The following is a 27991-nucleotide window of genomic DNA, read 5'->3' as shown; positions in this document are numbered from 1 at the left end:
AACGAAGTGTTTGATCTCGCCGCGGTTTTTCCAGCCTGAGCGGCGTCTTTTTCAGGAAACCTCCTAGGAAACGGCTCATTGCCTTTCCGCAAAGTCCACCGTGGTCCTCAGAAGGCCCCCAGCGGTCTTAATCTTGCGGTAATCTGGGATCGCAGCCTGCATTTTCACGATCCAGCGGTGAGTAAGCCGCGCGTTCATAAAAGCTTGTCCGCGCTTTCCTGGCGTTCAGTAGCACCGCTCATACAGACATGTTCAGACCGTCATACTGAACAGGTCAGTGAATCCGCGCTTTTCTGCCATTTAATTATTAGCAGTAATTATCGGGTTTCGGTACCGACAGTTACTTGATTGATTTTATCTGGCCGAAACGAAGTAGTGTCCGATTTTTTTTTTCGAAACCATCGTGTTCAGACGTGTTGCTTGCCCTTTTTCATTTGGAAAAGATGGAGAGATTCGCTCTTTTGGTTTTCGCGTTGTTCTTCTGTCTAGAAGGGACGAATAGCGCACCCAGTACTCAAGGAGCATTGGTGAGTTGTTTGATTTTTTGGCAAAAATTCCTCCCAGTCTATCCAGTCAGTTTCGCCAAATTTTTTCCATTCTTCCGAAGCTCATATCATCTCCTAAACACTGGGAATTAGTGCAAAGCGAAAAACCATCCTTGCAACAATCAAAATTATCTTCAATTATAGTTGAACATAAAGGGTATAAAACACTAAAATAATCCACTTTTTTTTTTAATTTACAAAGGATATTCCGGTGCGTGTATCTTAATAATGCCCCCTGAGATGCAATGTGAAAAAAACTTCTATATTCTAGCAAAATCAAAGTTCACAATTTTCTTTATTGTGGCGTTGGTATTGGCTCATTCATATGCAGCCCCATGATCCTTCAAATTCAAAAACAGATTAATACACATCACTTACGCCTTAATAAGTTTAAGTTATAGGTATGAGTGTTCTAGATGGTTGTGGTTTATGATTTGTTTGTGAAATGTGAATAAATTAAGAATTAAGTAGTCTTTCAGATATTCTCAATGTAAACATAATTGGCTGTGTTCAATACTCACAAATTGCACATTTACGAATCATAGAAATATTTTTCAACCCTTTGAAAACTCCAAATGAATATAAATATTTATTTGTTCTGGACTCTCACATGTTTATTGAAAGATATTTATGTTATTGAATGGTTTTTATTATTTCAACATGAAGACGCCCTGTCAAAACGAACCAGAAAATATATTTGGTCCTTCGGATGGATCCTTTAATCAATCAATTTTAAAGGCGAATTTCAAAACTTTTTGATCTGATTCGTTTTGATATTTGATGGCGATGTATGTAATAATAATAATTATCGAGATTTTTCCGATTCGAAACTAATGGATGAATCATGACCTCTAGATGTTTATGCCTTGAAATCGGAATCGCAATAATTGTTCAGTAATAATAAAACTTAATACGGATAATATGAGCATTATCTTTTGAGCATTCAGAAATGAGATGAATGAAGGAACGCCAAAAATATCATATTGATACAGATTTTGACTTGAATAAAATTTCTAATCCTTGATATTCAATTCTATTTGTTATTGTAGTATTCTCTGCAGAAAAATGATAAAATATCAGAAAAAAGTGATTGTAGCTTAAATACACAAACGTTTTTATGATTTCTCAACGAATTTAGAAATGGATTCAGATATAAAAAGGTAGAAACTCGGGTAGAAATAACTCAAATAAATCCAAAGGTTGCTGATAATAACCTCTTATGTGTTATCATTAAAAATCATCATATATCCGGTGAAAATTTTGAAAAATAGTGAATCCCTGGAAACTAGTCAATGAAAAAATTCGTATATATCCAAAATATCTATTTGAATTAATGGATTTATGATGCTTCAAGGTTAACTGAGCCCGAAGAAATCGAATTTCCTATTCACTAAGGAAAATACTTCACCCCTTTATTGTGCTTTTGGAACCTTCAACCTTAGAATCGATGAGGGAAATGAAACTATTGAAAGTAAACATTTCATGGGTCATAGCACTCATTTATGTATTTTCCACCTTCCATACGACGCTATCTAGATCACTACTACTGATGGAAAATAATGAGTCATTCAGATATTTCCAATATGACACATAGATCTTATGATAGCATTTTTGTTTTTTGTATTGTCTTAGCAGTTGTAAGATTTGATCACATAATATATGGGTCGTCTGGGTTTTTTCGAAAACATATTCGAGTATTCATTGTGAGAAATTCACCATAAAAATTTTTATTCTTTTCAAAAATATTTCAGCTGCATCACTCGAAAACGGAATGAGCTACGCACCTTTCTCCAATGTTCTTGAAAAATTTCATCGCTATCTAATTCATTAATTGTCTCTCCTATTTGTTCTAAAAAATGGAACTTTGACACAATCTAACGATAACAGGAAGGTAAACGGTAAACACGTTATTATTGAAGAATGTTATCTCTAAAATGACGACAAGTAATGCTGGATTTTTAGAATTCATTCAAGATTTTGTACCCGCTACGAAAATCAAATGAATCGTCAGATACGACGATATTTTTTGAATGGAAAATAATCAGCTGATTCTGTGGCGGACTGTGATGTATATTTCAGTCTTTACGCAACCTCAATTTGAATGATAGGTATAAAATCCTTATTGTGTATTCGGTTGTGATGTAAAGCATCATTCAACGGAGTTCAGGTCGATAGAAGTCCCACGACAAACGCGATCCATGCAAATTTCAAGGTTTACTGGGCAGGTATCGAAAATACTGTTAGGTACAGTTCGAAAAACAATTTAGGCTTGAGCGTAAGCCAATACGGCAAAATTTCTTGCCGCTTTCACTCTCGAAATTTATGGCGCCCTCCCACAAGTCAAAATTTCAGAAAATTTTCAAATATATCTACCTATTTGAAAATCTAAAGTTATCGATCCACCCCTGAGATCTCACTTGAATTGGGTGGTCCAGATCGTAACCAAGAAATTCTAACCGCGTATTCGACATAAAAAATAAGCCCTAGTTTGTCATATAAACATATGTCGAGAAATGTTTCCTCTCCGAGATACGGGGTGTTAAAATTATAGAAAAAAAATGTTTTTTATTGATAACTTTCACACTGCTTGAAATATTTTTATGAAATTTGGGACATAGGTTTTGAGCGTCAAGGAGCACTTTTTGCATAATATCATTTCTTCTCTATTCTACCAGTGGCGTCCGTACTGCAGTAAGACTTAATATTTTCAGATTAAAAAATGATACGCCACTGGTTTTTCCGACAATAAAAATTACTATTTAAATTCTTATTTAATTTGGAGCAAATTCGCTCTCCTGACTTTTTGCTGTACGAGGCACCGTTTCCGATTAAAAAAATAAAACACATTCTCATGCATGAAGAAATCACCATATGTCATATGTTTATATGAGAAACTAGGGCTTATTTTTGATGTAGAATACGTGGTTAAAATTTCTTGGTTACGATCTGGCTGGACCATCCTGTATATTATCGGAACTGCATAAATTTTCGTGTAAGTATATGCATATTGAATATCACAAGAGAGAGAATTTTTCCAGTAAAATATCGTTTGGTATGTAACATTGCCAAAATGCAACAAAGTTGGATAAAACCAGGAAAAAATTTTGCGGAAAATTTAGTTTTTGTTGTTTTGATATTGAGTGGTGGTCAATATCGACATTCATTCGCATACAATAATTTCGATAATTAATTTTTTTGGGATTTGAGAGTATTCTTTAAATTTCAGTTACAAAAATTTATTTTTTCATGGCTTTTTTCAAAATTTATTCTAATTTTCATTGAATTTATTGGCTACTTCACGAATTCATAAAAATAAAGAAATGCGAATAACTTTTGCAAAGTCATGCAATGAATTTCAGAAGAAATATTGTTCCATCACATTCTCACTGTCGGTATTTTTCGTATTTTAGTTCAGTTGGGATTGAAACCATCTTGTTACTTCCGCAAAGTGGATTCGTTGGCTTCAATGTAGACCGTAAAATTCAACAAAAATTAGCTTAGGTACTCCTAACAAACGGAACTGTAGAAAGTGAATCGATAACAAATTGCGTTTCATTCGATTTTTTACTTCCTAACCGTAAATCAATAATGATTTAACGAAACTGATATTATGTCACTGGGTTCAATGTTGAAATAATAGAACAAAAGTTCGTTTTTTGTCGATGCGTTTCAAAATCAGAGTCTTTACCACTTCGGCCTATTAATTCATGCTTATTTGGAACAATTGTATAATGTACCTGAGGTGAAATATCTGGTACAGATAAAACTTCTTCCTTTTTCTGTTCATATGGTAAAGAGATAGGTTTTTTGGCTAATAATTCCGACATTAGCTTCAAATTCTTATTGGTTTTTACTCGGTTTTTCCGATGTCATTTAACTCGGTTGAATAGAGATTCGGATAGAGCATAGGCAATAAATTATTTAACACATCGAACACTGATTGCCTACTGACCTGATGTTCTTTTTCAATTAACTCTTTCAGATTTGATTGCAAATAAAATTGATTTCACCTACGCCACTGAAAAGCCACAGAAATCGGTATCAACGTGAGATCAATGAGGAGTTCTTCGAAAAACAACAATGTGATCAACATCCTACCAATTGTTCCCATAAATGTGCGAATAAAATTAATATTCCTCAACGGACTCCATTTTGCATAGGATATACTCCGATTTTTAATAGAATTTTCAAAGAAAAAGGTCCTTGATTGAGACAAGGCATATTTTTCTCGATCGCTGATGCTTCCTCTGAATAGAAATAGAAGAGGCAAGGTTATTTCCGCTTTTTCCTGGGCTTCGAGCTGACCTTGGCTACCTGTATACGATATGGTACCAGTGGTAACAATTCGTTGGTAGCTATCAACTCAGATGTCAATTTTTTAACGGCATTATTAGGTTGAACGAATAAGTTTGTTGAAAAAGTGTTTTGATGAGGAGACAGTTGGTAGGCATCACTAATTGTTTACCTTCAGTTTGGATCGCAGAACACACTCGATTTCAACTTATATTTTCCAATGTGAGTCAGAAAATATCAAAGACGAACCGGTAAACACATGTGAAAATCAACTACCTACTATTATAAGCAGTGTGACAATTTGAAAAGGTACCAGCCTTAATATCTTGTCCAACATGCAAAATCAGAAATAATGCAAAAATTTTGGTTGGTGGGTAGAGTTTTTTTGTTTGGTTAATAAAAGTGGTCAATTGAAACCTTGTTAAAATTTCCTCAATTGAACTCGAAAAAAATTTTAAAAATACACACAGCCAAAACATGAGGGCCGAATTTGAAATTCTTTAATAAATAAAAATGGAGCCCTGTTTTTCGTTGTCATCACATCACTTAAAAGCGGCTGAATCTATTTCATTTATTTTTTCCTTGAAACCTTCCCCGTACTTTGTAGAAGTTTTCAAGGAAAGAAAAATTTGGAATAAATTCTTGGGAAACTGGGAAAATCAAGAAAACTGAACGAAATTCAAATTTCGCGCCCAAATATATGTTGGGTAGTCAACCCTCCATGTATAAGTAATCAGCACTTGCTGGTGGTTGAAAGTTGACGTTTTCAAAGTTCAGCAGTTTTCATTTTTAAGTTGACTTCGTCGAGCTCTCTAGAGTACCAATTCTCTATTGAATCATCAACTGTTTGGTTTTCTAGAATTTTCAAAACAATTTCTATGCACTCCATATCCAAAAAAAGTAATAGAACATCCTGATTTTCAGACAGAGTAGCAAATATGCCATTTTAGGGGGTCTAACACCTTGCTCATTTTTGACCCAAAAAATCGATATTTTCGGAATCGAGTTTTTGTGCTAGGGCGGAAGCCTAGGCAACGCTGATTATACAACCGGAAATCTCAGTTCGATCAGACGAATATAGGAGACATCGCAGATTGAAATTTGCAATTTTTGGAAAATGCCATTTCGGAGGTGAGAATCTAAACTAAGAGAAATAGGCTTTCGAAATCGCTCGCAATAGATTCAGCGTATCCGAAAACCTACATTTGTTCACCAAACTTTCGGATATCTAACATTGTTTACCAGAAAATCAAATTTTTAATTTGGCCATTTTTCAACTTTCGAGTTAGGTATCTATCAGAAAAATCATAGTAGATTTGGACGAGATGCATACTTAAAACTGAAAGAGCAAGCTTTCTAGTGATAAAAATTTACTAATCTACGCAACCGTTCGGTTTTGAGGAAGTTTTAACAGAACCCAACTTTTTGGGAAGGTCAGCTTTCGAGTAGTCTTTCTTTCAGGATAATTAACGTAGATCTCAATGTGATACATATTCTGATCAAATAATTCTTTTAGTGATAAATCTGATAAGCTGATCCATCTCGGCGCAACCGTTCGGTCTTGAGGAAGTTTTAACTGAACCCAAATTTTTGGGAATTTTTCGAAGGTCAGCTTTCGAGTAGTTACTATCTATATCTACTTTTCATACTCTTCTAACTCAATTTTTTTAATTTCTTATTTTACTTCCAATTACTAGACTCACTATGGCAGGACAACGACTACTGTGTTAGCTTGAAGGTTATATTTTTGTCTACAAAATAATGGACAACATTTTGAAAATATTAAAATTTTTTTAATTATTTTCATGTTTCATTGCAACTTTTGCTATCGTTACTCTTGCATTTTTTTCGGAAGATCGTACAAAAAAGGAGAAGTGTAGGTATAGTATTTTTGAAAAGGCAATCGAATTACCTTCAAAAAAAGGTTTCAGTCAACCCACCTTCCCATTTGAGATTTTAGGGGTTGCTATCCCTACAGGGTTGATTGGAACCAATCGTATAAAATGTCAAAACCAACTACTAAGTGTAGTCATCTGAAATTCGGGAAACATACCATCTAATAAATAAAATAAATCTAAATTCAAACTGGTCGGTGGAACATAAATCAGATACTGATTCATTCGACATGAAAATAGCTTCGGGCTTTACAATTTACAGAAGGATATATAATATTTACCAAACACAGGTCGATATTATTACAGTAACCTACTGACGGAGGTAGGTGGATGAAAACACGCGAATGTGTCACATTTGAGCGAAACTGAATACTGGGGAATGAATTTAAAATCCATATTATATTGAATAATGGGTTTGAACGATTAGGAATGAAACAAAGACTTTAATTTTTGTCCTTTCGGGAAAAGGTGAACCCATATCACCTAGTTGGAGCGAAAAATGGCAACTTATAACCATTTTAAAACTGGTGGAAGTTATACTCTCACGGAAACACATCAGAAGTTCTTGAAGTTGTCAACTGAACAGCACAGGGGTATGCACGATGTGCCACATCTACTTATGTGGTTATGTTAGGTTTGAAAACATATGTTGTTCAAGATCATTTGGTAACGTTAAATGATGTTGGAATTAAATATTTTTTATTCCATTTCCTCAGATCATTTGATTATTAAGTTGAGGTGAGAAAACATAGGCACAATTTATGCTCATATTCTCTATTCAAAACCTAGCTTGGAGGATCAAATTGTGGGAATTTCTGTCTACTACTCCCCTTACCGAATAAAATTGTCTGTTCCAAATAATTTTAGAGGGATGTTAGTTCTCCTCGAATTCCATTATTTTCACTCAATGCATATTCGACACGTGCCTAGTTTTCTGTAGCATCTCCATCTTAATCATCTCATATATTTACTGTACTTAAGTATATCATTCCATGCACTTCCATGATTACATAAATATATGTAATTTTCGTTTTAATGATATCTCGCACGCATCCAATGATTTAAGGATACGAGGATATATTGAAAAATTCGTAGCCTACTATAGGACCATACAAAATTTCAATGTCAAAGCCAAATTTGATGAATAAGGGGAGTATTCTAGTAATTCAAACACTAAATCATGAATTTTTTGCATGGCAACATGAGATTTGTGTGCAGGGGCGTTGTCCTGCAAAAACAAAACACCTTTGGATAGCTTTCCGCATCTTTTCTCTTTAATTTTTTTCTGTGGAGTGTTCAGTAATGTCGAATAGTAATCTCCGTTCTACCCTTATCCAAAAAATCAATCATGATCACTACATGGCAATCCCAAAAAACTGAAGCAAGAACTTTTCCAGCAGATTTTTGGACACGAAACTTCTTAGGTCTTGAAGAACCAGAGTATCGCCATTCCATCGACTCTTGCTTTGTTTCTGGATCGTAGAAATGTATCCAAGTCTCATCCATAGTAACAATTCGGTTTCGAATCGAGCACAGATCGAACGCGATGCTTCTACCCTGACTGACCCTTGCATGCTTTTGGTCAACATTCAAACATTTGGGGATTCATTTTGCAGCAATTTTTCTCATGTCCAAATTGACTTGAACTATATGTTGAACGCGTTCGTATGAAATATTCAGTGCTTCAGATATCCGTTTTAGCCCAATTCGACGGTCTGATAAAATCATGTCATGAACTGCATCGATATTTTCGGGGACTGACGCAGAAACTGGCCTTCCCGATCGGTCATAAGCTTCAATGGAAAATTTACCTCTTTTGAAGCTTGCAGTCCAATTTTTCCACGGTCGCATACGAAGGACATTGATCACCAAGGGTATTAAGCATATCTTCGTAAATATGCTTACCTCTTGACCCGATTAAATACAGGTACTTGATGATGTCTCGATACTCCAATTTTTCGATTTTCAGAATTTCAGTGGACATCTTCTTTCTTTCAATTTATTGCGTAACTCTGGTTTACTTTTTTGACCTCAAACTTCACACTGACACTTCTAATGAGTTATTGTTCGTTGCTATGGTAACGCAATATTTTTTTTATGTATGGAACTGTTCTAGGCTTACTAGATATCAATACATCCTCGTATATCAAAACCTATATACTGTTGGTGCAGCTTATGATCGAAGATTGAATGAAATGGTAAAATTTTCACTTTTATTTTCCGTTTTGCGAACCTGGCTGGAATCTATTCTAGGAACTTTTAAATATTTTATTCGCGATCGCCAAGGACTGGACACAAAGTGTTGAGGCGTTAACGGAATATTAATGATAGCAGAATGGTCTCTGTCAATGACCATGATCACAATTATTGTTCGAAGCTTTTGACCCATAGCATACCATTCTGGTATAGGAAACAGAATTGTTTGTCTACTGGCGTTGGTTCGTTTATTTCATTAATATATTAGGCCATTATCACGTCTAAAATTCAGAAAATATTTTCGGCCTGTCACAAAAATATTCCTACCATTCCTAGATAATATAATTATGTTAACAAATAATGGAGCTTTTCTACCCATGATTGATCAACATTGAAAAAATAGTTAACAAGTTCAGTTCGCGCAGATTCATGAGGAAAATTCAACATTCCGGAAATAAAACACGACTGGATGCATTATTCAGTAAGTGAGCTACGATGAAGGCTAGACAAAGGTCATCTGCTGGAAACGTAATCTTAGACGAGAAACTTGAAATTTATTTGAAGACAACGCACAAACATAAAGTTTTGCGAGACAAGAATAGATTCCTATTTGAATACGGCAACCTTTGGCCCTTTCATTGGAGATGATAGCGCTGTATTTATGATCATCTATTTCGCTCAGAATATACTCCATCAGATTTGAAAATTCCACTTGTCCATCGTTAGATATTTCCATAAAAAAAAGAATCTATTGAAAACATCCCACTTTTATTTCTGTTTACCAAGGCTTTATATCTTAAAACAATGTTGATAGATTTCTTATTGTAGGTAAGGGTAAACCAAAACTTGAAATTTGCGAGATGAACTCCAATTCTGAAATTCTTCATACACTGCTGATAGATCTCAGTTACAGTTACAATACTCATCACCTTTACATATCTTTATCCATTCGTATCGTGTTATTGAACTTGACTTATACGTTCATCATTCACTAGACAACGAGTTGCAGTGTGTGGACCTCTTTAGAAATTATTTCGTTTCTGAACATCCAGCAGAAAGTAGTTTAGTTTCATATTCTTGCTTTATCAAAGATAACAGTTCTTATAAATGATCCATCCGTCACAAATCATCTATATGTTTACACTTAGATGTGACGTGGATGGATAGAATTGTTGAGCAGCTTAGTTCAAATATCAATTGTGAATTGTATCACAAGGATGCAGCGTATTCAAATATCAATTGTGAATTGTATCACAAGGATTTAAGATGGAATAGAGACATTTTTATTTGAAAAAAAACTCTGATGTTTTTGGGGATTTGTATTGTCATCTACGCTTTTCCTTATAAAGGGCATAACAATTTTTAACATCAAACAATAATTATAGCATATGAGATACAGTTTTAGCAGAGGTTAGCGTAACATGGTACCATACAATTTGGCGTATGATACGAGAGCTTAGGGAAAAACCCCAGTAGACAAACCTTTCTCCCCATGATTGTGGGGTAGTGGATTAGAAGAAATGAAACTGTATACAAAATATGCTGAAATATTTGATATTGAAGTACAGCTTGCACTGCAGAAATTGATCCTTTCTTCGAAGAAGAAAATCTTGGGAGTTACCAGTTAATTTTATATGATGAAATAGAATTGCAGAAAATGTGAAATAATAAAATTAAATTCGATATGCCACATCTCGTGCCACATTGACCTAAAATTCACTACCCAATTCAAAAAAGATTCGGAAACAGCATGTATAGCCCCGAAATCATCCTGAAATTTATGAATGGGACAAATATTAACCAGATGATTTATGGTTTCTTCTGGTTTCATGCATTCACAACTTGGGCTTTCAACTGAATTCCATTAATACAAATCGTCTATAAATATTATTTTTTCTTGACTATATTGTTGCACTAATTTTTTTATGTAGTACTGTTTGAAAAGTGAAAACAAATCCAAATGGTCAGATGATATACTGTAAATAAATGTCCAGGACTTTTCCGAAACCAAAGTATTATGTACTATTTTCATCAACATTTCTGATGATAGAAACTCAACAGTATCCTTTGAAAGGCATTTGAAGGTACGATTTTCTTATTCCAAATCTAGATGAGCATATTTGTATATCCGCATTTACTCTAGGAAAACCCCTTACTGAAAAAGTGAATCAAAATCAATTTGCTCCTACACTTGTGCGGTTTTATAAATATCAGAGTAGGTAGTGATTCTTGGTACAATATATTACGAACTCCATTTGTTCTTGAGTGGATTGATAAATATGCAAACCGCATAGGAACACCGGTATTTATTTTAATTGAAATAATACGATGTAAGTTCTGAAAATGAAGGTCTTCCTCATTTTCGAGACGGCATTATTAGTCAGGATTTCAAATATTTCCTGTGTACAATCGAAATTGAATAGATCGAAAGAAGTCAGGAATTATTATATTTTCATTTGAAATGATGCAGAAGTTTAAATTTTTTCTCAAAGAAGCTTGTGATTTGCTCATCTTTTTAAGATGAAATATTTGTGAAAATATAATTGTTTGTAACATCTGTCATATCCCATATATCCTGGAATTTCGGATTATTTTACCAGTACTTGCAATTTTCAGGTCGGAATATGTATTTTAGCTTAATTCACAACTTCAATGTTAGATATGAAAACGTTTGACTTGACCGATGCTGCAAATTTTCAATTTTGGAGTCCATTACATGAAATAAATTTTAACAACTTCAAACCAGCAAAGTCATCTTGGAAATTCGGATTTTTTGCCCTCGTCATAATTTAAGGGTAATTTATTACAAGTAAACAATTTTTGCTCTCCACATGTGAGAGGAATCGTGGATTCTGCTAGCTTAATGTTCATAAAGAATCTGATTACATCATAATTCGAGTTCAACATTGAGCCAACAGAACAACAATTGAAGAACAAAAACGTTTATGATGGTGGAGTAATAAATAAACCCTTTTCAATGAACAAGATGTAAGAACTTGCCTTGAAGACTTTGATTTTTATAAGGTCCTGTCTGCCCAAATCAGAAGCCATCAGGAGATAATTCCAAAAACCCATAGATTACAATCTATGCATAATGTTGCTGACTAATAACAATAGGTTTTTTCTTGACAGTAATTGATAGCGTGAAATGAGGTTTGAAGATCTCAGTATTTGAAAATAAACGATCAAGGCATTTTTAAAATATCTCAATATGAAAATAAAAAAAGCACTAGTCTCTATACAATGTTTGATATGGAGAGGTGGATGATCTAAGGCTAAGCTATTATTTCCACTAGTGTGGAATCCTTCAGAATCCAAATAGTTCCCATATTCTTCATAATTGTTGAGCAGATTTCACTAGGAATAAATAAACTTAAAATTATGGTATGACCAGATTCTTAGTAAAAATCAATCGATAAGCTTGGTCTTCTGGCTTAATTCGCAATTTCGACGAAATTTCAAGAAGGTGCTGAGAGTTATGAAGGTCACTATATAGGTCACAATTCTATTGCATTTGCACTAAACGTGTTTCATTTAGTGAGAATTTTTCACCAATTCCTCTTTTACATTATGCGTTTAAAAATTTTTCGATCTGAAAATAATTAAGTTCTGAATAAACTTCCGGAATATAATAATCAAAATATACGTAATATTTGACCGTGACAGACAATAATGGTAATATCTCCTGAATCAAGGTCTACAGAATTAACAATTGGCAGGGACACTTTTTCAATATTGAGTGACAAAGCCCAAAAAGGATATTCAAAAGAATATGCTATATGCTCTTTACTGTTCAACACGAAGTCAATCTGAAACTGAATATACCAAACAAATTCTTCCTACAATCTTCACACATTCTCTTTATCCCACAAGCGAAATTCCGAGGTTACATTAACGATGCTCATATTTTCCGATTCTGGTTCGTTTATCACTAGAAATGAATAAAATGAACCGAAATTATTTTATCACCAATGTTCCAGATGAGGTAAACTATGGAGATTATGATAAGAGTAGTACTACGAAGAAAGCACACATACGTCAACAAATTAGAGCGTAGGTTGATTTATAAGTTTAAAATGAACAGTCAATTCCTTCATATTCGATTCAGAACCAAAACCGAATATGTAATAAATTTGTTGATTCTCAGAATGAATACAGGAAGAATTGTCATACTGAGATGAAATAGAAAGATAAACCTATATGTGTTACATGCTTTGCGATTTTTGGGCGGTAAATATAAGTAAATATAGTTGACTGTGGATTCTATAAACTATTGCTGAAAAATATATTAAACGAGCACATCCTTCATGATTAGGAAGCTCTGGAAGCTGCGTGAAGTTGCATCTACGAAACGAGTGTATCTGAATCTCAATAGATTCCTGTGATTCCATGAGTCACAATTTCCATTGAAATAGCAACTCCAATAACGTCAATGTAATCAACATCTACAGTAATTAAACAATTCTATTCAACGAGATCCTGATTCCTTTATTTACGAGTTCCTTTGGAACTATTAGTGCAGCATTGAAGCAGACATGGCAGGATTTTAGTCGAAACATCACGTTGTTTTTGTGCCTCGGGAAAGAGAAGATTTGGCTCATTTTTTTTCATTATTTTCGACCACAGAACGTGCATTATCGTGATTAGAGAAAGGATGCATTAATGCAAAACAAACAATACAATCAGATACGTTAGTGCTATGACTCAGACCGACGCGTTCAGCCATTTGTACTTTGTTTAGTAGACTGATTGTGTACATCTTACTGGCGCAGAACGAATTGTGTTCTCAGAATGACCATAATTCAATTTTGATGCAAATAATCATTTTGATTGTTGGAACAGAGATTTCATGTACTCAAATAATTTATTCACAACTTGGAAAACAACAAGTTTTTAAAAGTTATTGACAAACTTTTGTTGAACGAAATTTCTCGGAAATACGACGATTTTCGACGTAGTTTTATAGCCGATTTTAATAGAAGTATCCGGATCTTAGCAAGAATGTGCCTCCTTACCACCTTACTGGATGACCTAAGTAATTGTATTGCAACGTTAAGAAGCACTTAATGAGAATGGATTTTCAAAATCAATTCACACATGGAGAATTTGAATATGCAGTATTTTTCTGCGAAAAAGTTCATTCCTCCCACCATTCAACAATTGGCTATATGGAAGGGTTTTCTAATTTTGCAATTTTTTCCAACTTTAGCACGGGTCTGCTTTGTAAAAAAACAATCGTAATTTGTAAAAACGATAATTTGCGCCATCAAACAAGAAACTATAAACCTATGATCTTGGAAATAGTTGAAAACACTTTTCCAAGCTGACTTTGTTATAAGAAAGACAATGAACCTACGGTTTCCAAAATACGGCCGTTCGCCTTCCTTGATGAATCACCCTGTACGAAGGATTCAAGTGCAGTCATCGTGAAGCTCATCAGCCAAATAGTTTGAATACCTACAAACGACTAAAACGAGATTCGTCATTAAATTTTCTTGTCAAATAATAACTCTGGAGTTTTCTCTGACATCCAAAAAGCATGTTCCTCTCGAGTTTTGTCATCAGACGTTTAAATGCTTGGATAAGAATGCGTTCACCGTAGAAACAAAAGTTTAATTGCAACAATATTTTTTTCTTGAATGCTCATTTTTAACTGCTTAATATATTGCTTTTCTGTTATTAAAAATATTTTAAATTCATAGAAAAGTTGCACTGTTTTAATAGTTTCATTATTTGGATGTCTTCAGGAACGATTTCGCTAAAAAATTATTCAAATCATTTTGTGACAATCAAGGAAATCGGAAATTATTCAAACTGTTAGCATCATCTTTTAAATAATTATATTACCTGACCGTAACACACATCAAACAGCGATTCCTTCATGGAGTGAAAAGGTTTCTTCTAAATATTTGACTAACGATGCGATAATTTTGCTCAACAGAGCCACATACCAGTTCAACCACATTTAAAATAATGGTTTCAGCTTCCTTGATCGAACCTTGTATACTTTCAAACGATAAAATACTCTATTTTGTGGACTTTTCATATGAGATAGTCTAACTATCAGGAACCAAATCAAAATGCACCTATGGAAGAAAATATTTTTTCAATCTTTCACTAGACCAGTCTTTCTTTCCCAACTTTTTTACTGACGTTCGTGTTTAACATAAAAATTACTAATTTTGGAGAGGCTTTCCACAGGACGCTGATGGTCTCTATCCGAATAAGTTCTTCTTCAGTTATAAATATATATTCCTCGTAAAACTAAATAACGATATGAGTGAAATATCATGTATCGTCATCTGATCCTTCCTCATAGACAGAATCCGGATATGCCTTGAATTCAGAGTAACATAGTGATAACCTTCCTGTTTCCTAACTAGACCTATTATATTTTCCACATATACAATAATAAAAATTAATCCATACCCGGAAAATTACTATTTCATTGCAATTTGATCACGGTAGTGACAGTGACAATGAACTGGCCGTGAACATCACTAAACACGAGATAAAACGAGCGTGTTCGATTCCAGTTAACGAATACGATTTAATAACATAATTATGTTACGTCAATCCACAAAATTATTTTTGGGATGGCGAGTAACATATACACAGGTATACACAATTTGAGTTATGGAGGTAAGGTTCAGATGTTACTGTGAATTTGTTTTTCAAATCAAACTACTTATTGATGAACCGAAATAAGTAATTCAGTTCATTAATGGCACCATGAGGAATGTTGAAATATGAAATATGAAAAACAACAGGTTTCATTCAAGGTAGCTGTAGTTAAGACAAATGTGTGGAAATCTGTTCAGAACATAGGTTACTTAATTGTTAGTGTAGACATTTTTCCAAGCAGCGTATCCTCTCTATACAGCATATCCGTTATATGTATTGAAATGATAAAGTTGAGTATCAACTCAATTTTCAATATTTAGTCTCCCACTTTTTCTTCCCATTAGGTCTGACTGAACATTTTTCAGCTATACAAAATTTGGTACCTATACTTGGTCTAATTGTCACAAAATGTTATAATTTTGGAATTTTTATTGAGCTTATGAAATCAAATGCTGAAATATTGAGAAATGTCGGTTTGTTAAATCTAACATCAGAACCTCTTGCACCAAGCTAATATGTAACAATTCATTCTCCATTTTGTCAAATTTGTTCTATCTGAAATCTTAAAAAGTTTCATATGTTTCTACAAATTGCACTCAAATTAATATTTTAACCAGTCCTATCGTCTTGAAAACACGCTTGACACACAGATGGCGCACAAATCGCTTTAGTCGCCTCGTTTCCCATCTTTCTACTCTATAATCTTTGATTCGAAAAGTGCAAATTGAAAGGTTACGAAGTTGTTTGGTTCAACAGGTCCGATGTCATTGTACTTGAATTAGTTGAAATAAATATATTTGTAATTCACAAGTGTTTTCTGTAATGTTTTCATTGTTGTTAGCAGATAGTATCTAATTTTTTGGTACGAAGTTTCAATTCATTACCAAAAATTTTCTTGCGCCAAATTTGGTGTTTTTGTTTCACAAATAATTTCTTTCTGTGAAAATTATTGTATTACAAGAATAATGAGATTTCTCTCCTTAAATTTTTCTTCCACAAAGAAATCTTCTATTTACGATCACCGACATCGGAGAAGTTGTTTATAATTACAGATCATCGATTCCATGTAATAACAATTTAGTTCTGAGATGCATAAGACTCAGCGACTTCATTGTTTTCACGTAAGAATAGCGAATTGAAGGTCAAAGATTAGCTTTGTATACAATATCGGTGTTGATTTTCATTAGCGAACGATCATCGGTAAGATCTATCGAAGAAGTCAGTGACTCATATCATCATTTATTTTTACAAATATGATGCTAAGAATTATAATAGTCATCAATAGCTTAAGGAAAAACTTATTGGGGTATGTATTATAGGTACAACTAGGTGGATTTTCACTTTCGACCGTTATTAAGCTATCACCAGTCTTTGATCGTGTCCGAATGTAACTTTGGGTTCATTTCATCCCAATAATGAACATCGGAGACCGCAAAAAGCTCTTCTCTATTCAGAAATACAGAATCTGAAAAGAAGGTATTGTTTCGAAAATTTCGACAATTTGAATTATCTCGTTTCAGGGAGATTATTAGGGTGCAAGATCTAAAGAATTCTAGGAAATATAACTTTAGAATAATTTATACAAAACTATAAGTGCTGAACTGAACACTTGAGGCGTAATATGTATTGTTCTGATCAGGTTATGTTTTTATTTTCATTTTGTGTTCAAGAGGTTAAAGTTGAGTAGATAAAGATAAATATTTGGATATAAACCTCAATCTGTTCTCCGTGCCAAATAAACGTCCTATTATGTTCTCTTTGAAAATTATCTGTTATGAAAGTTTATCCAAACAGAACGACCGAACAAGAGTGAAAATTGAATCACTCATTACTAGAAATAGCTACAGAATATTTAACAATATGAAGAGTGCATAAAAGTGAAAGAAAATTATTTTTAAAAGATCCGAATCGTGATGTTTGGAAAAAATATATATCCCGAAAATATTTACAAGCTGAATATTTCGGTGCTTACAAACAAATTGTTACATTGAACTGTAAGCTAAACTTTCATAGCGTTGTTTAGTCTGCCTTCAGGGTGGTCTGAATATAAACTACTCGTCAAAAATTGAGGATATTGAATTGAATTGTGTTTTACCTTCAGAAATCCCCCATGTCTTTGAAATATGCTGTTTCAAGTGAGAATAAAAAGATTTGAGAAGAAATTAAACTCAGTCTAGGTGGATATGGATATATATATAGCTTCTCTATATGCTTTCTTCCGAAAACTTTCCACAAATTTATAGAAACAATCCTGCTCAGTTTGTTGCCAAAGTTGTGACAAAAGATCTCAGAGCTAGATTGGGTTTAGGTCAGGGAACTTTGGAGGTGATTCCCACCTGGTATGGCACTGTATTATCATCCAGAGAAACGAAGTTTCCGCCAATTGTCCGAAAGTTCATGGTTCATGCTGAAATACTAATGATAAGGCCCTTTTGAAAAGTCTACTCTTATTCACAGTCAGAAGCAACGGAATAATATCACCAGGAATCAGAACTCATGATGACAGGCAACAGTTACAATGTTGACTATATCTGCATTTGTTGAGAAGGGTCTCTGTGGGGTCATTAGCTCTGAAATGCAAAAATTCGACTGATCTCACTCACAGCCAGTTCAAAAGCATAGCCGCACCCTACTTCGGAGTTTTTTGAACTCTGACTTCAATTTATCATGTAAAACACGTGTGCCACAGCAGATACGGCCAATGCAGTAGGTGCACCGAGGTTCTTCTTCGCTTCCGCCGTCATCACACATTCATAAAGCTACATTCACAATCAATTCACGGGCCGAAGTGCACTTCGGCACGGAAGCTTAGCAGATGGCGTTCTCCGTTACCATTCACAATGAAATTCAAGACAAAATTTCTTGCAAGTTGCAAACTATCACTTCGGCAAGGAATTTCGTGCCGGCTATAGATGATGCTGATGCTTATGTTTTGATCAGTTACATTTTTGATTCATTTGAGTATTTGGTTCCAAGATTATTGCGAATGGTAAATTTCGTGCCGAAGTGCACTTCGGCCCGCGAATTGATTGTGAATGCAGCTTAACCTATCCGAATTGTAAAAAAGTCGATGAATATTTTGCTTCGCATTGCCGAATGTTGAACAGATGACATGGGTCCCATTAACATTGATTTATTACTTTCATGTTGATGGACTGGTGTAAGATCTGCATTTTTTGGCAGAGTCAAGTGCGAATGAACTGGTGTTGTTTTCAATTTCAACTACGTGAATTGATAGTGATCTGGAGTCTAGAGAAATGGCCGAGGGCGGTTATCAATAAATAAGCAGATGAGATAAGTCCCTGTGTATCATCTGAAAGTTTTCAAGATTAGGCTGCATGAGAATATGATGTGAACTCCTCAGAGGGACTTGTATCACTTATCAGCGCAAATTTGATGATTTCTTAACATACAGATGTGACAAAAATGTAGGATGTGAATCCTTTTCCGAAAACACTAATATTTTGTGGAGGAACATGTATTCAAATATGCACCGCTTCTGAAATTTGTGTCAGAAATGGGAATTTTTCTCACGTTTTCCTTGACTAAATTAGGTTAGAGACATGTTGATAGTTTTTCATTATTTGAAACAAAAAAATCACACGTCAAATGCAACTTTTCCCCTCACAAGATGCAAATTCGAACCTGAAAATGTCATTTTCGTAAACCTCAGAGGATTTGCTAAAAAGTGGTTACCCTTGGTCTAGTGCTCTTAAAAGATCATATAATTTGTTTTCTTTTACATTTTGTGGAAGAAAAACAAAGTACATATCAAAAAAAGAACCAATAGTTCTCAACCAATCTTCCAATCGATGATAGATAGGTACATATATTTGCATCTATTTGAAAAACAAAAGGTGGATGGGGTTGAGGCTGAAGGGTTGGAGAAAAATATTCAATATTATAGCCAAAAAATAAGTCCTTCAATCGGAACTCAATTAATGTTTTTCAGCGTCTCAATTTCAATTTTTTGGTTGAGGAACTATTAATTTTTGTTTAAGAGACTTTTGTGTTTCTTCTGATAACCACAAAATAAAAAAAAACAAAGATTATGGTGGGATTCCATTTTCCAACAAGCCTACACATGGTATATGTTTCCATTTGAAACACAGAAGTTAGAAGTTTGATGGGGTTGCGGCTAAGGGGTTGAAGAAAAATACTAAATTTTTTTGCCAGAAAATGAGGATACTCAGTTAAAAACCAATTGGCCGGTTTCAGCGTTTTCATTTTGAGTTATTGGTTGAAGTAGCCAAAACTTACCCAAAACCCTGTAGACTAAATATTCAGGACCTTTGCAGTTTTTTGAACTTCAGCTAAATCATTTATTCGGCAGTTATCATAAAACTTCTTATAATTATTGAGGTGCTGTGAAAAATAGCTGTTAAATCTTGAAGAATAATAAAATAAGGATTCTGAAAAAAATTTGGTATTCTTCTGAGAAATTCATTCATACTTTCCGTGTCAAATTATCTGAAAGTGAAATGGATTCTACCATTGTCAAAACGTGTATTATAAGTATAAATAAGCAACTATCTCCAAAACTATAACGAAATAACCAAATCTATAATCTTGACCTTCCGTAGGATAACGATGAGTCAGCGTCGCATAGTAGTCATTCATTTAAACCGGAATTATTAATATTTCTTTGGTTTACTCACTAGTTTTCTCAGAAAACGGATTTTTCAAGATACTACCCACTATTAGTCTCATTCACCTGAGTCGATTCATGAAATGGAATTCGTGTTAGCACATTTTGAAGCTGTTGACTCATACAGTTGTCAATTCATCAGATAAATAAAATCAATCATCGTAGAACGCAACAGAAATAGTGAAAGTCTATCAAGAAAACCCTTAATAAGATCATTTGATCTTCAAGTGAAGAATCTAGATTCCATTGCACTCGAGGGTATAACATTTTTTTTTTTAATTTTCAATACGGTTTCCATACCTTCCAGAGCTCAACCAATTTTTTTTCTGTTCCATGTTAATGATTGTTTACTAATTTGAGGTCATTGATTCCTAATCTAACTTCAGTTTTTCTCTAGCAGCTGGAGCTTTGATGATAGGACATCTGCGTGCATATTGACCCTGTTTACATTGACATCAAACTATTACGGTCACTTTTTAGATAAATCTCTGTCATTCCTATCAATATGTCATCAGGAAGGGTCAGCATCAACAATTCATATGGTTTTTGTTGTATCTTCTGGTAGTTTTTCAAAAAAAAATTGGTTGAGTCTTACATTTCATGAAAATATATTAGAAGTGTTATGGTTTTTAATTACACTAATTACAGACAAAACATGAGTTGACGGCTTACGTTTATGAATCACTTCCTTCTTGGTGGCTCAAATTGATTATTCTCACAACTCCTCTCAAGTTTCATATTCTATCAATCTGGCATGTACCTTCAAATTATCATCATAGTTATAATTTCTGTATTGCGAATATATATAAAAAATCACATCTCCAAAAGTGTTAGTTTCTTTCATCTACAGAATGCAGAATGTTAGCGAACTACATGATGAGAATGAGCTAAGTCGAACAAAGGCGGTGAATGTGTCAACAAAATTTGAAAAAGGAAGTTTCTGAAACTAAGTTTAGAAAAGCACAATGTATGCATACTTGACGGCCTACCAATTCACAAATTAGTGAACAATACGGATTTCAGAAGCGCATTTAAAAGAATTTCGGCTATTCTGACCAGGATGAAATAAGTTAACAAGAAATCTTCACTCGTAAGATTAGTTTGAAGTTGAAGAAGGATCTAAGTAAGGTTAGATTGAAGTAGAATCTAAGAGAACATCTTTATCACTGTACGTTTTCTGATTGAATAGAGAAATATTAAAGAACTTTCAGTGGAGAAGAATGAAAAATAATCTAGAGAAAGTACTCCACTTCAGTTCAATTTATAATAAATGTTGTTCGTCTGTTTCTTATTGAATTGTTCCTAATTTTAATATTTTGTTTCAGCTCTATCTATCGCAGTATGGTTATTTAGGTGCAACACACATCAACAAAAACAATAGCGGCGCTCTAGTAGATGAGAAGACATTTCAGAAAGGCATAGAGGATTTCCAAATGTTCGCAGGCTTAGACATAACAGGTAAATACAGTCATTTCGTAATTGGCCAATCTAATGAGTACATGGACACAGTTTCCAACTCTTCAATCGAAATAATTCTTTATCTTCTTTGTATGATTGAATGACAAATCGAGAATATTGAAATATAGGCTGTTAACCTATGTGGGGAATCTCGTACAATAAGTTGTACATTGAATAAAGAATGGGTTAAGGTCACAACCAGTATGTGCGACTTGTTGAGATAATTTCCATTGAAAACTTATCTGGTTTGTATCGTTCAGTTTCGAAATATTGGAACAGGTACTGATAAATAGATAAACGTTTTTTGTACCAGGTCTATTCTGAGTTCTCTCTATCGAAAAATATTCTGTAAATATGATTTCAAATTCTCTGAACTTTTCACGAAATTACTTAAACTAGTATTCACTAGTAAGGTTTCCGTCGATTTTTTATTCCCAAAAGACGAGAAAGACTTGTAACCAATCTACCAGAAAGCCTCAAACATTAATTTATTTGAATCCAATGTAGTATCAAACATTTATGTGAGAAACTCTCTTCACAGGAAAGCTTGATGCCCAAACTATCGAAGCCATGAGCCTGCCAAGGTGTGGAGTAAAAGACAAAGTTGGCACTGGAGATAACAGAGCCAAAAGATATGCTTTGCAAGGTACAGTATTTCAGAGCGATCGAATTTTTAAACCCTAACTGAAACTATGGTAATAAGGAATAAAAAATATTCCATGTGGCCATTTAGTCTTCATCTCACATAGACAAACGATAATCACAGTTTTTTTAAACTCAAAAATCAGATTTATAAGTTTTGTCAAAACTATAAAGCAGAATCAAGGGTTTATAACTTCCTTCAATTATCATAGTCGGTGCAGTAACTTTGTTGGGTGAAAATGCACTTAAATTATGGGTAGCATTTGGTAATGCCTTAGGTTGAGGAATACTTGAAATAGAGATTGTTTAGGTGCTATTGGTGATTCAAACATAAAGTAATATAAGTATGGGTTTCAGGTAGCAGATGGAAGGTTAAAAATCTTAAATACCGCATCACCAAATACCCCTCCAACCTCAAAAGAAGCGCTGTTGACTCAACAATTCAAAAAGCGTTCAACGTATGGTCTGAATACACTGATCTCACCTTCACGCCATCTAGCGGCAACGTTCATATCGACATAAGATTCGAGAAAGGCGAACATGGTGACGGAGATCCATTTGATGGACCTGGTGGCACTCTCGCTCACGCCTATTTCCCTGTAAGTGGTAATAAAAGTTCGTAATAGCAGGTGAATAACTTGGTGTTTTTCTAGGTTTACGGAGGAGATGCTCACTTCGATGCCTCCGAAAGGTGGACTGTAGATTCCTACTCTGGCACTAACTTATTCCAAGTAGCCGCTCATGAATTCGGTCATTCCCTCGGCCTTAGCCATTCCGATGTACGAGAAGCCCTTATGGCTCCCTTCTACAGGGGATACGATCCTGTTTTTAGCCTTAACGAAGACGACATCTACGGTATCCAAGCACTGTACGGAAAGAAAACGAAGAAGTCATCCAGACCATCATACGATAACGACGATGGTGACTACGATGAAAGTAACGTCAATAACAGAAAAGAACCAGCACCAAAACCATCCTCTGGGGGCTCCAACGCAGACCTCTGCAAAGATCCCAAGATAGACACCATTTTCACCTCTGCCGACGGTCAAACTTACGTCTTCAAAGGTGATAAGTACTGGAGGTTGACTGACACTAGTATCGCACCTGGGTACCCCAAACCCATCAGCTCAAACTGGCCTGGTTTGCCTGGAAACATAGACGCTGCCTTCACCTACAAAAACGGAAAGACGTATTTCTTCAAAGGTAGCAAGTACTGGAGGTATGTTGGAAGTAAGATGGATGGCGCGTATCCAAAGGAAATATCCGCTGGTTTCACCGGTATACCTGACAATATCGACACTGCCGTCGTATGGAGTGGCAATGGAAAGATCTATTTCTACAAGGGTACTAAGTTTTGGAGGTTTGACCCATCAGCAAGACCACCGGTCAAGAGTGTGTATCCCAAACCCATCTCGAATTGGGAAGGACTGCCAGACAATCTGGATGCAGGTTTCCAATGGAGCAATGGTTATACTTATTTCTTCAAGGATAATGGTTACTACAGGTTCAACGACAAGGCCTTTGCGGTAGACAGGGTGTCTCCTGCCTTCCCTAGGGATTCCAGATATTGGTGGTTTGGTTGCGAGAACGCTCCAGAAGGAACTATTGGAACCAGTGAGTCCAGAGATTGGCTTCTCAGTGAAGAGGGCGAATATAACGAAGATGCCAGTAAAATTTATCATGACTCAGGTAGGACTTCATTCAAAAGCATCTATTTCATCCAGAGATAATAATATCAGAACCCTCACTAACACATTTTCCATCAAAAGGATGCATCTTCTCAACTAACTATAAAATTCTGTATTGAATCGTTTTATGAGTTCTAAACTTTTTGCATTTTCGAGTTTGTACTAACTGAAACATGGTAAAGTAGAAAGTTTTTATAATCGTTTTTATTAACGGATATTCACCCCCGAAAAAACTTCAAACTGGAAATCATCTCACTAACAAATGAATGCATACCTATGCCATCCAGTTCTAACCTTTAAATTTCAGCGTTTTTGAAAAGACATTATTCGCTCTCTTCATTGAGTATGTATTAAACTTATCTTGCATGCACGAAATTTTCACTGCTTTACTACTAACTCACTCACATTATTCACATATTAAACATCACATAAATTCACTAGTTTGCATGCTATTACTCTGTACTTGATTGTTTTTATATTTATTTTTAATGTTTTTAATGCATAATTGCACTGCATTGCCTTGGTAGTTTTGAATGTAGCACGTTTTCACTCAGTAGTAAGTGGATTGAATAATAATTGACGTGGAGTTGATGTAGAAGGAAACTTTTCAAACATGGTTATGTCACAGTATTTCGCTAATACTACACTATTCTGTAAACATTTTTTTAACGACCCTTTTTTATTTTCTTCTACATATGTCGTGTTTTGCATGTGATGACCTTGCACTAATTTGTTCCTATAACTGAATATTTGATTACTTTAGTTTAGAGGGGTTTTGATGAAAATATGGGGTTTGATGATTTTTGGAGGAGGAATAAACTATTTTTAAACTGATCGATAGGGAAATGTGGTTGGTTTTTAACGTCACTCATCTAATTAAAAGGTAGCAGATAAAAGAATAGAGTGATAATTTGAAAATAATGTATATTGTGAATATGCTTGTATACATTGTCTTCAAACTAAAAAAATCTTTTGTCGTTTTTGGGAGGGTGGGGCCGTGTTCTGATGTCATTTTATGTTTCCATTTTGACACCCTCAACATAGGAAGCTCAAGTAAAATTAACATCAAAATACGTCCCCTCGAACAAAATAAAAGTTTGACTTACGAAAAACGATCTTTGCAATAATGCAACAATTTTCATGTATCAATTTAAAATGAAGAGAAATTCGGCCAGAAACCAAGATTTCACGAAGTGAAAATGAAACGGAAATTGAAGAATTATAATTCATAAAATTTTGTGACAGATGCTATAAGTTTCTTTATCGATCAGTTAAATACCGCCGGAGCTTAGCTTTGGGTCTAACGAATTAGTGTATTGTTTAGTTTATCGATACCTTTGGCCAATCTTTAATGGACACGGCTACATTCCAGAAAATTACAGAAGACCGCCCAGGCAATGAAGTTGGCAATTCCCCACGTTATGAGTATGTTGTGTTTATTTTTATTTGTTTCTTTGCACGCTTTTCAATGGTATATGTTCAATATTCAGGCAAGGCACACTACCAAACTCACACAGACATGTCGAAGTCAAAAATGGAAATTATTAAAAGTCCCAAGAAGTGAATATTTTATTGAGAATGCATAATTCCTCAATAGGCATATTAAGTCATCTCTTATATGAGAAATTCAATATAATTTTTGGCAATTAAAGCAATTAAAAAGGCTTCTTGTATACAATGATCAATGATATTCCATCATGCATAATGATTCTGTGTAAGTTTGGTTGTATGTATATCTAGATGAAATATATTAGAGTATCTAATATAGGTAGCTCTATTCTATGTTCAGTGTGCTATATTTTTTCATTATTTTCAAAATATAATTGCTAAAATTGAACTGTCCGATTGCCTGAAATTGCAAGTTGATTCTGAAAATTGGCATAAAGCGCCATATTGATTTATCTTCTTTCTTCAGATGACATAAACAATTTGGTAGAGGAAGAAGGTCCAAAATACTTCGCAAGGACTGGCAACACGACCACCAATCAAAAGAACAATACCTCGAGGATAGCATCATCAGCTTCGCTATTTCTCCTATTAGTGACATTGAAATTGATCCACTGTGTTTCGTAAAACACGTTTTTTTTTCGTTTTATAAACGAACTAGATTGAATTTAAAGTGCCTCCTGTGTTAAAAGTCAAATATATCGTGTACATAGCAAATGCGATAAGTGTTTCTTCAGTTCAATTGAGGACCACTAGTCATTGTTTGTCACTGTTTATGTCGATTGAACTGGAAAGAACCTGTTTTTAGGCGAAAATGACAGGTTTCTTACTCTGGAACGTGATTCTTGTAGTTGAAATGCCGGCAACTAGATGGAGGAGTCTATCATATCATTGAAATCATTGCCTTACACTTGAGTTGTGATATTTATATACATACGTAGATCATGAACGAAGGTCTAACATATGTTGTTACTCAATTTTTCCATTCGCACTGTAGAATCTTCCGAAATGCTTGTTTATAGTGGTGGCAGAGTCTCAACAGATTCTGCAACCTCAATAAATTTGTACCAATGAATTCACAGTATTCGGTAGTTCCATTAGTGTCAAAAAAATATAGATTTTGCTCTTCATCTTGTATAAATGGCTAATTAGGTACTTATAGAAAGAGAATGAATGTTTTATTTTTCGATTTTATGTAACACAATGTGTTATCACAAACTAAAGGTGCTTCGATGAGCAATAAATTATTGAGTTGATATTTTCCTTTAGAATATACGATGTTTATTTACAACCCAAGTTATAAATATATTAGAAGAATATTTCCACGATCTGTTTTTTTTTCATTTTTTCGACTAGTAAATGATATTCCTTTTTCAATCATGTATACTTAAAATTTTGATTTTTGTATTATTCAGCTAATAAATTATATTTTATAATACATTTTTTGATATTTTGATTTCATCCTTCTCTAATTATTGAGTCCAGCAAAACTGAAAGAAAAAATCCCATTACCACAGTAGAGAAAGACATATACAGAATTGATTTTCAAAAACTTGCCATTGGCATATACCTGAAGTTACCTATAAGAGGTATATGAAGAACATTTCAATATTATAGAGCAGAAACAATAATGGCACTTATTTATAGGAGCGCATACCAAGTAACTTTCCTTTTGGAAAGACGTAATAATTACATATTCCAATAATTACGTTACCTAATTTTGAAAATTTCTCAACTTCCCTCATGCATCAACTGCTTGGCATCTTCTCTGCATGCTTATTTCCAATATTAAGTTATTGAGACAATCCTGCTCAATCTCTGCCAAAGTTGAGGTGAAGGTTTGAACTTTTTCAATGTGGGCATCGAGGGCTCTTTGACCTTTTTATAATTAATTGTTTACAAGCGTCCTATTGGATTTAGATTCGGGGGATCTTGGAGGTAATGTTAATAGATGTGGAATATACTCAAGCAGTGGGATCTATATGATAATGCATATCCTGAAAATTGAAATTTCCGCCTACAGCTGAGTGAAACTTTGGGCCTACTCCGTTGATAAATCTCCATCAACACAATATGTCTGGGAGTTCATGGGTTCATGGTGAAGTACTAATAAATCAGTCCTGCCTTTCGTAACAAACCCCACCTCGAACCATAATTATGCCTCCTCGAAAAGGCTGGACTTCGTGGATAGAGCTGCGGTTTCTTCATATATCCATGTAAAGCTGCATCCACATTATGCCTATCGGCAAAGCCGATGTGTATGTGGATGCATCGTGGCTGAACTGTCGGTCTCCATCAAAGGAAGCCAACGGAAATTTATAGTGAGGATGGGCCTCAGTGGCCCGTAGCTGCTTCAGTTGCAATTTATACTGTGTAAAGCTGCATCCACATTATGCCGCTGTGTGCCGAGCGGCTTTGCCAATCGGCAAAATCTCATCGGCTACGAGAGAATACGCATCCACATTAACACGGGTGTACAGAGTCTAAATTGCAACTGAAACCGCTCGAAGCCACTGAGGCCAGCGGTTGGCACATCCTCGCTATAAATTTCCGCTG

At 34.6% G+C, this 27991-nt stretch overlaps 1 protein-coding gene across 5 annotated transcripts; it reads left to right on the top strand.

Annotated features, from left to right (window-relative positions):
* The first annotated feature begins 215 nt into the window (after window positions 1-215).
* LOC123312265 (matrix metalloproteinase-14) lies at window positions 216-26873 on the top strand. 5 transcript variants are annotated; one of them, XM_044896606.1, is made up of 7 exons: window positions 216-527; window positions 21527-21659; window positions 22201-22305; window positions 22659-22900; window positions 22955-23915; window positions 25362-25414; window positions 25905-25975. In XM_044896606.1, exons 1-6 carry the CDS (start codon window positions 444-446, stop codon window positions 25388-25390), a joined length of 1554 nt encoding a protein of 517 aa, XP_044752541.1. In that variant the 5' UTR covers window positions 216-443; the 3' UTR covers window positions 25391-25414; window positions 25905-25975. The 5 variants fall into 5 exon arrangements, with proteins under 5 accessions (XP_044752541.1, XP_044752540.1, XP_044752539.1 ...); XM_044896605.1 differs by having other exon boundaries at window positions 22955-23990; XM_044896604.1 differs by having other exon boundaries at window positions 22955-23990; window positions 25314-25414.
* Window positions 26874-27991: the final 1118 nt, after the last annotated feature.

The sequence above is a fragment of the Coccinella septempunctata genome, chromosome 4 (assembly GCF_907165205.1).
Source record: "Coccinella septempunctata chromosome 4, icCocSept1.1, whole genome shotgun sequence".
NCBI classification, from domain to species: domain Eukaryota; kingdom Metazoa; phylum Arthropoda; class Insecta; order Coleoptera; family Coccinellidae; genus Coccinella; species Coccinella septempunctata.
The sequence above is the reverse complement of the archived record's forward strand: the minus strand, read 5'-3'. Positions and strand labels throughout refer to the sequence as shown.

What these genes read in the sequence shown, in the direction of transcription:
- LOC123312265 (XM_044896601.1), top strand. Translation starts at nt 444, where the DNA reads ATGGAGAGATTCGCTCTTTTGGTTTTCGCGTTGTTCTTCTGTCTAGAA. An exon ending in CGCAGGCTTAGACATAACAG is followed by an intron (nt 21,660 to 22,200) that starts GTAAATACAGTC and finishes CTCTCTTCACAG; the next exon opens with GAAAGCTTGATGCCCAAACT. An exon ending in TAAAATTTATCATGACTCAG is followed by an intron (nt 23,991 to 25,904) that starts GTAGGACTTCAT and finishes TTCTTTCTTCAG; the next exon opens with ATGACATAAACAATTTGGTA.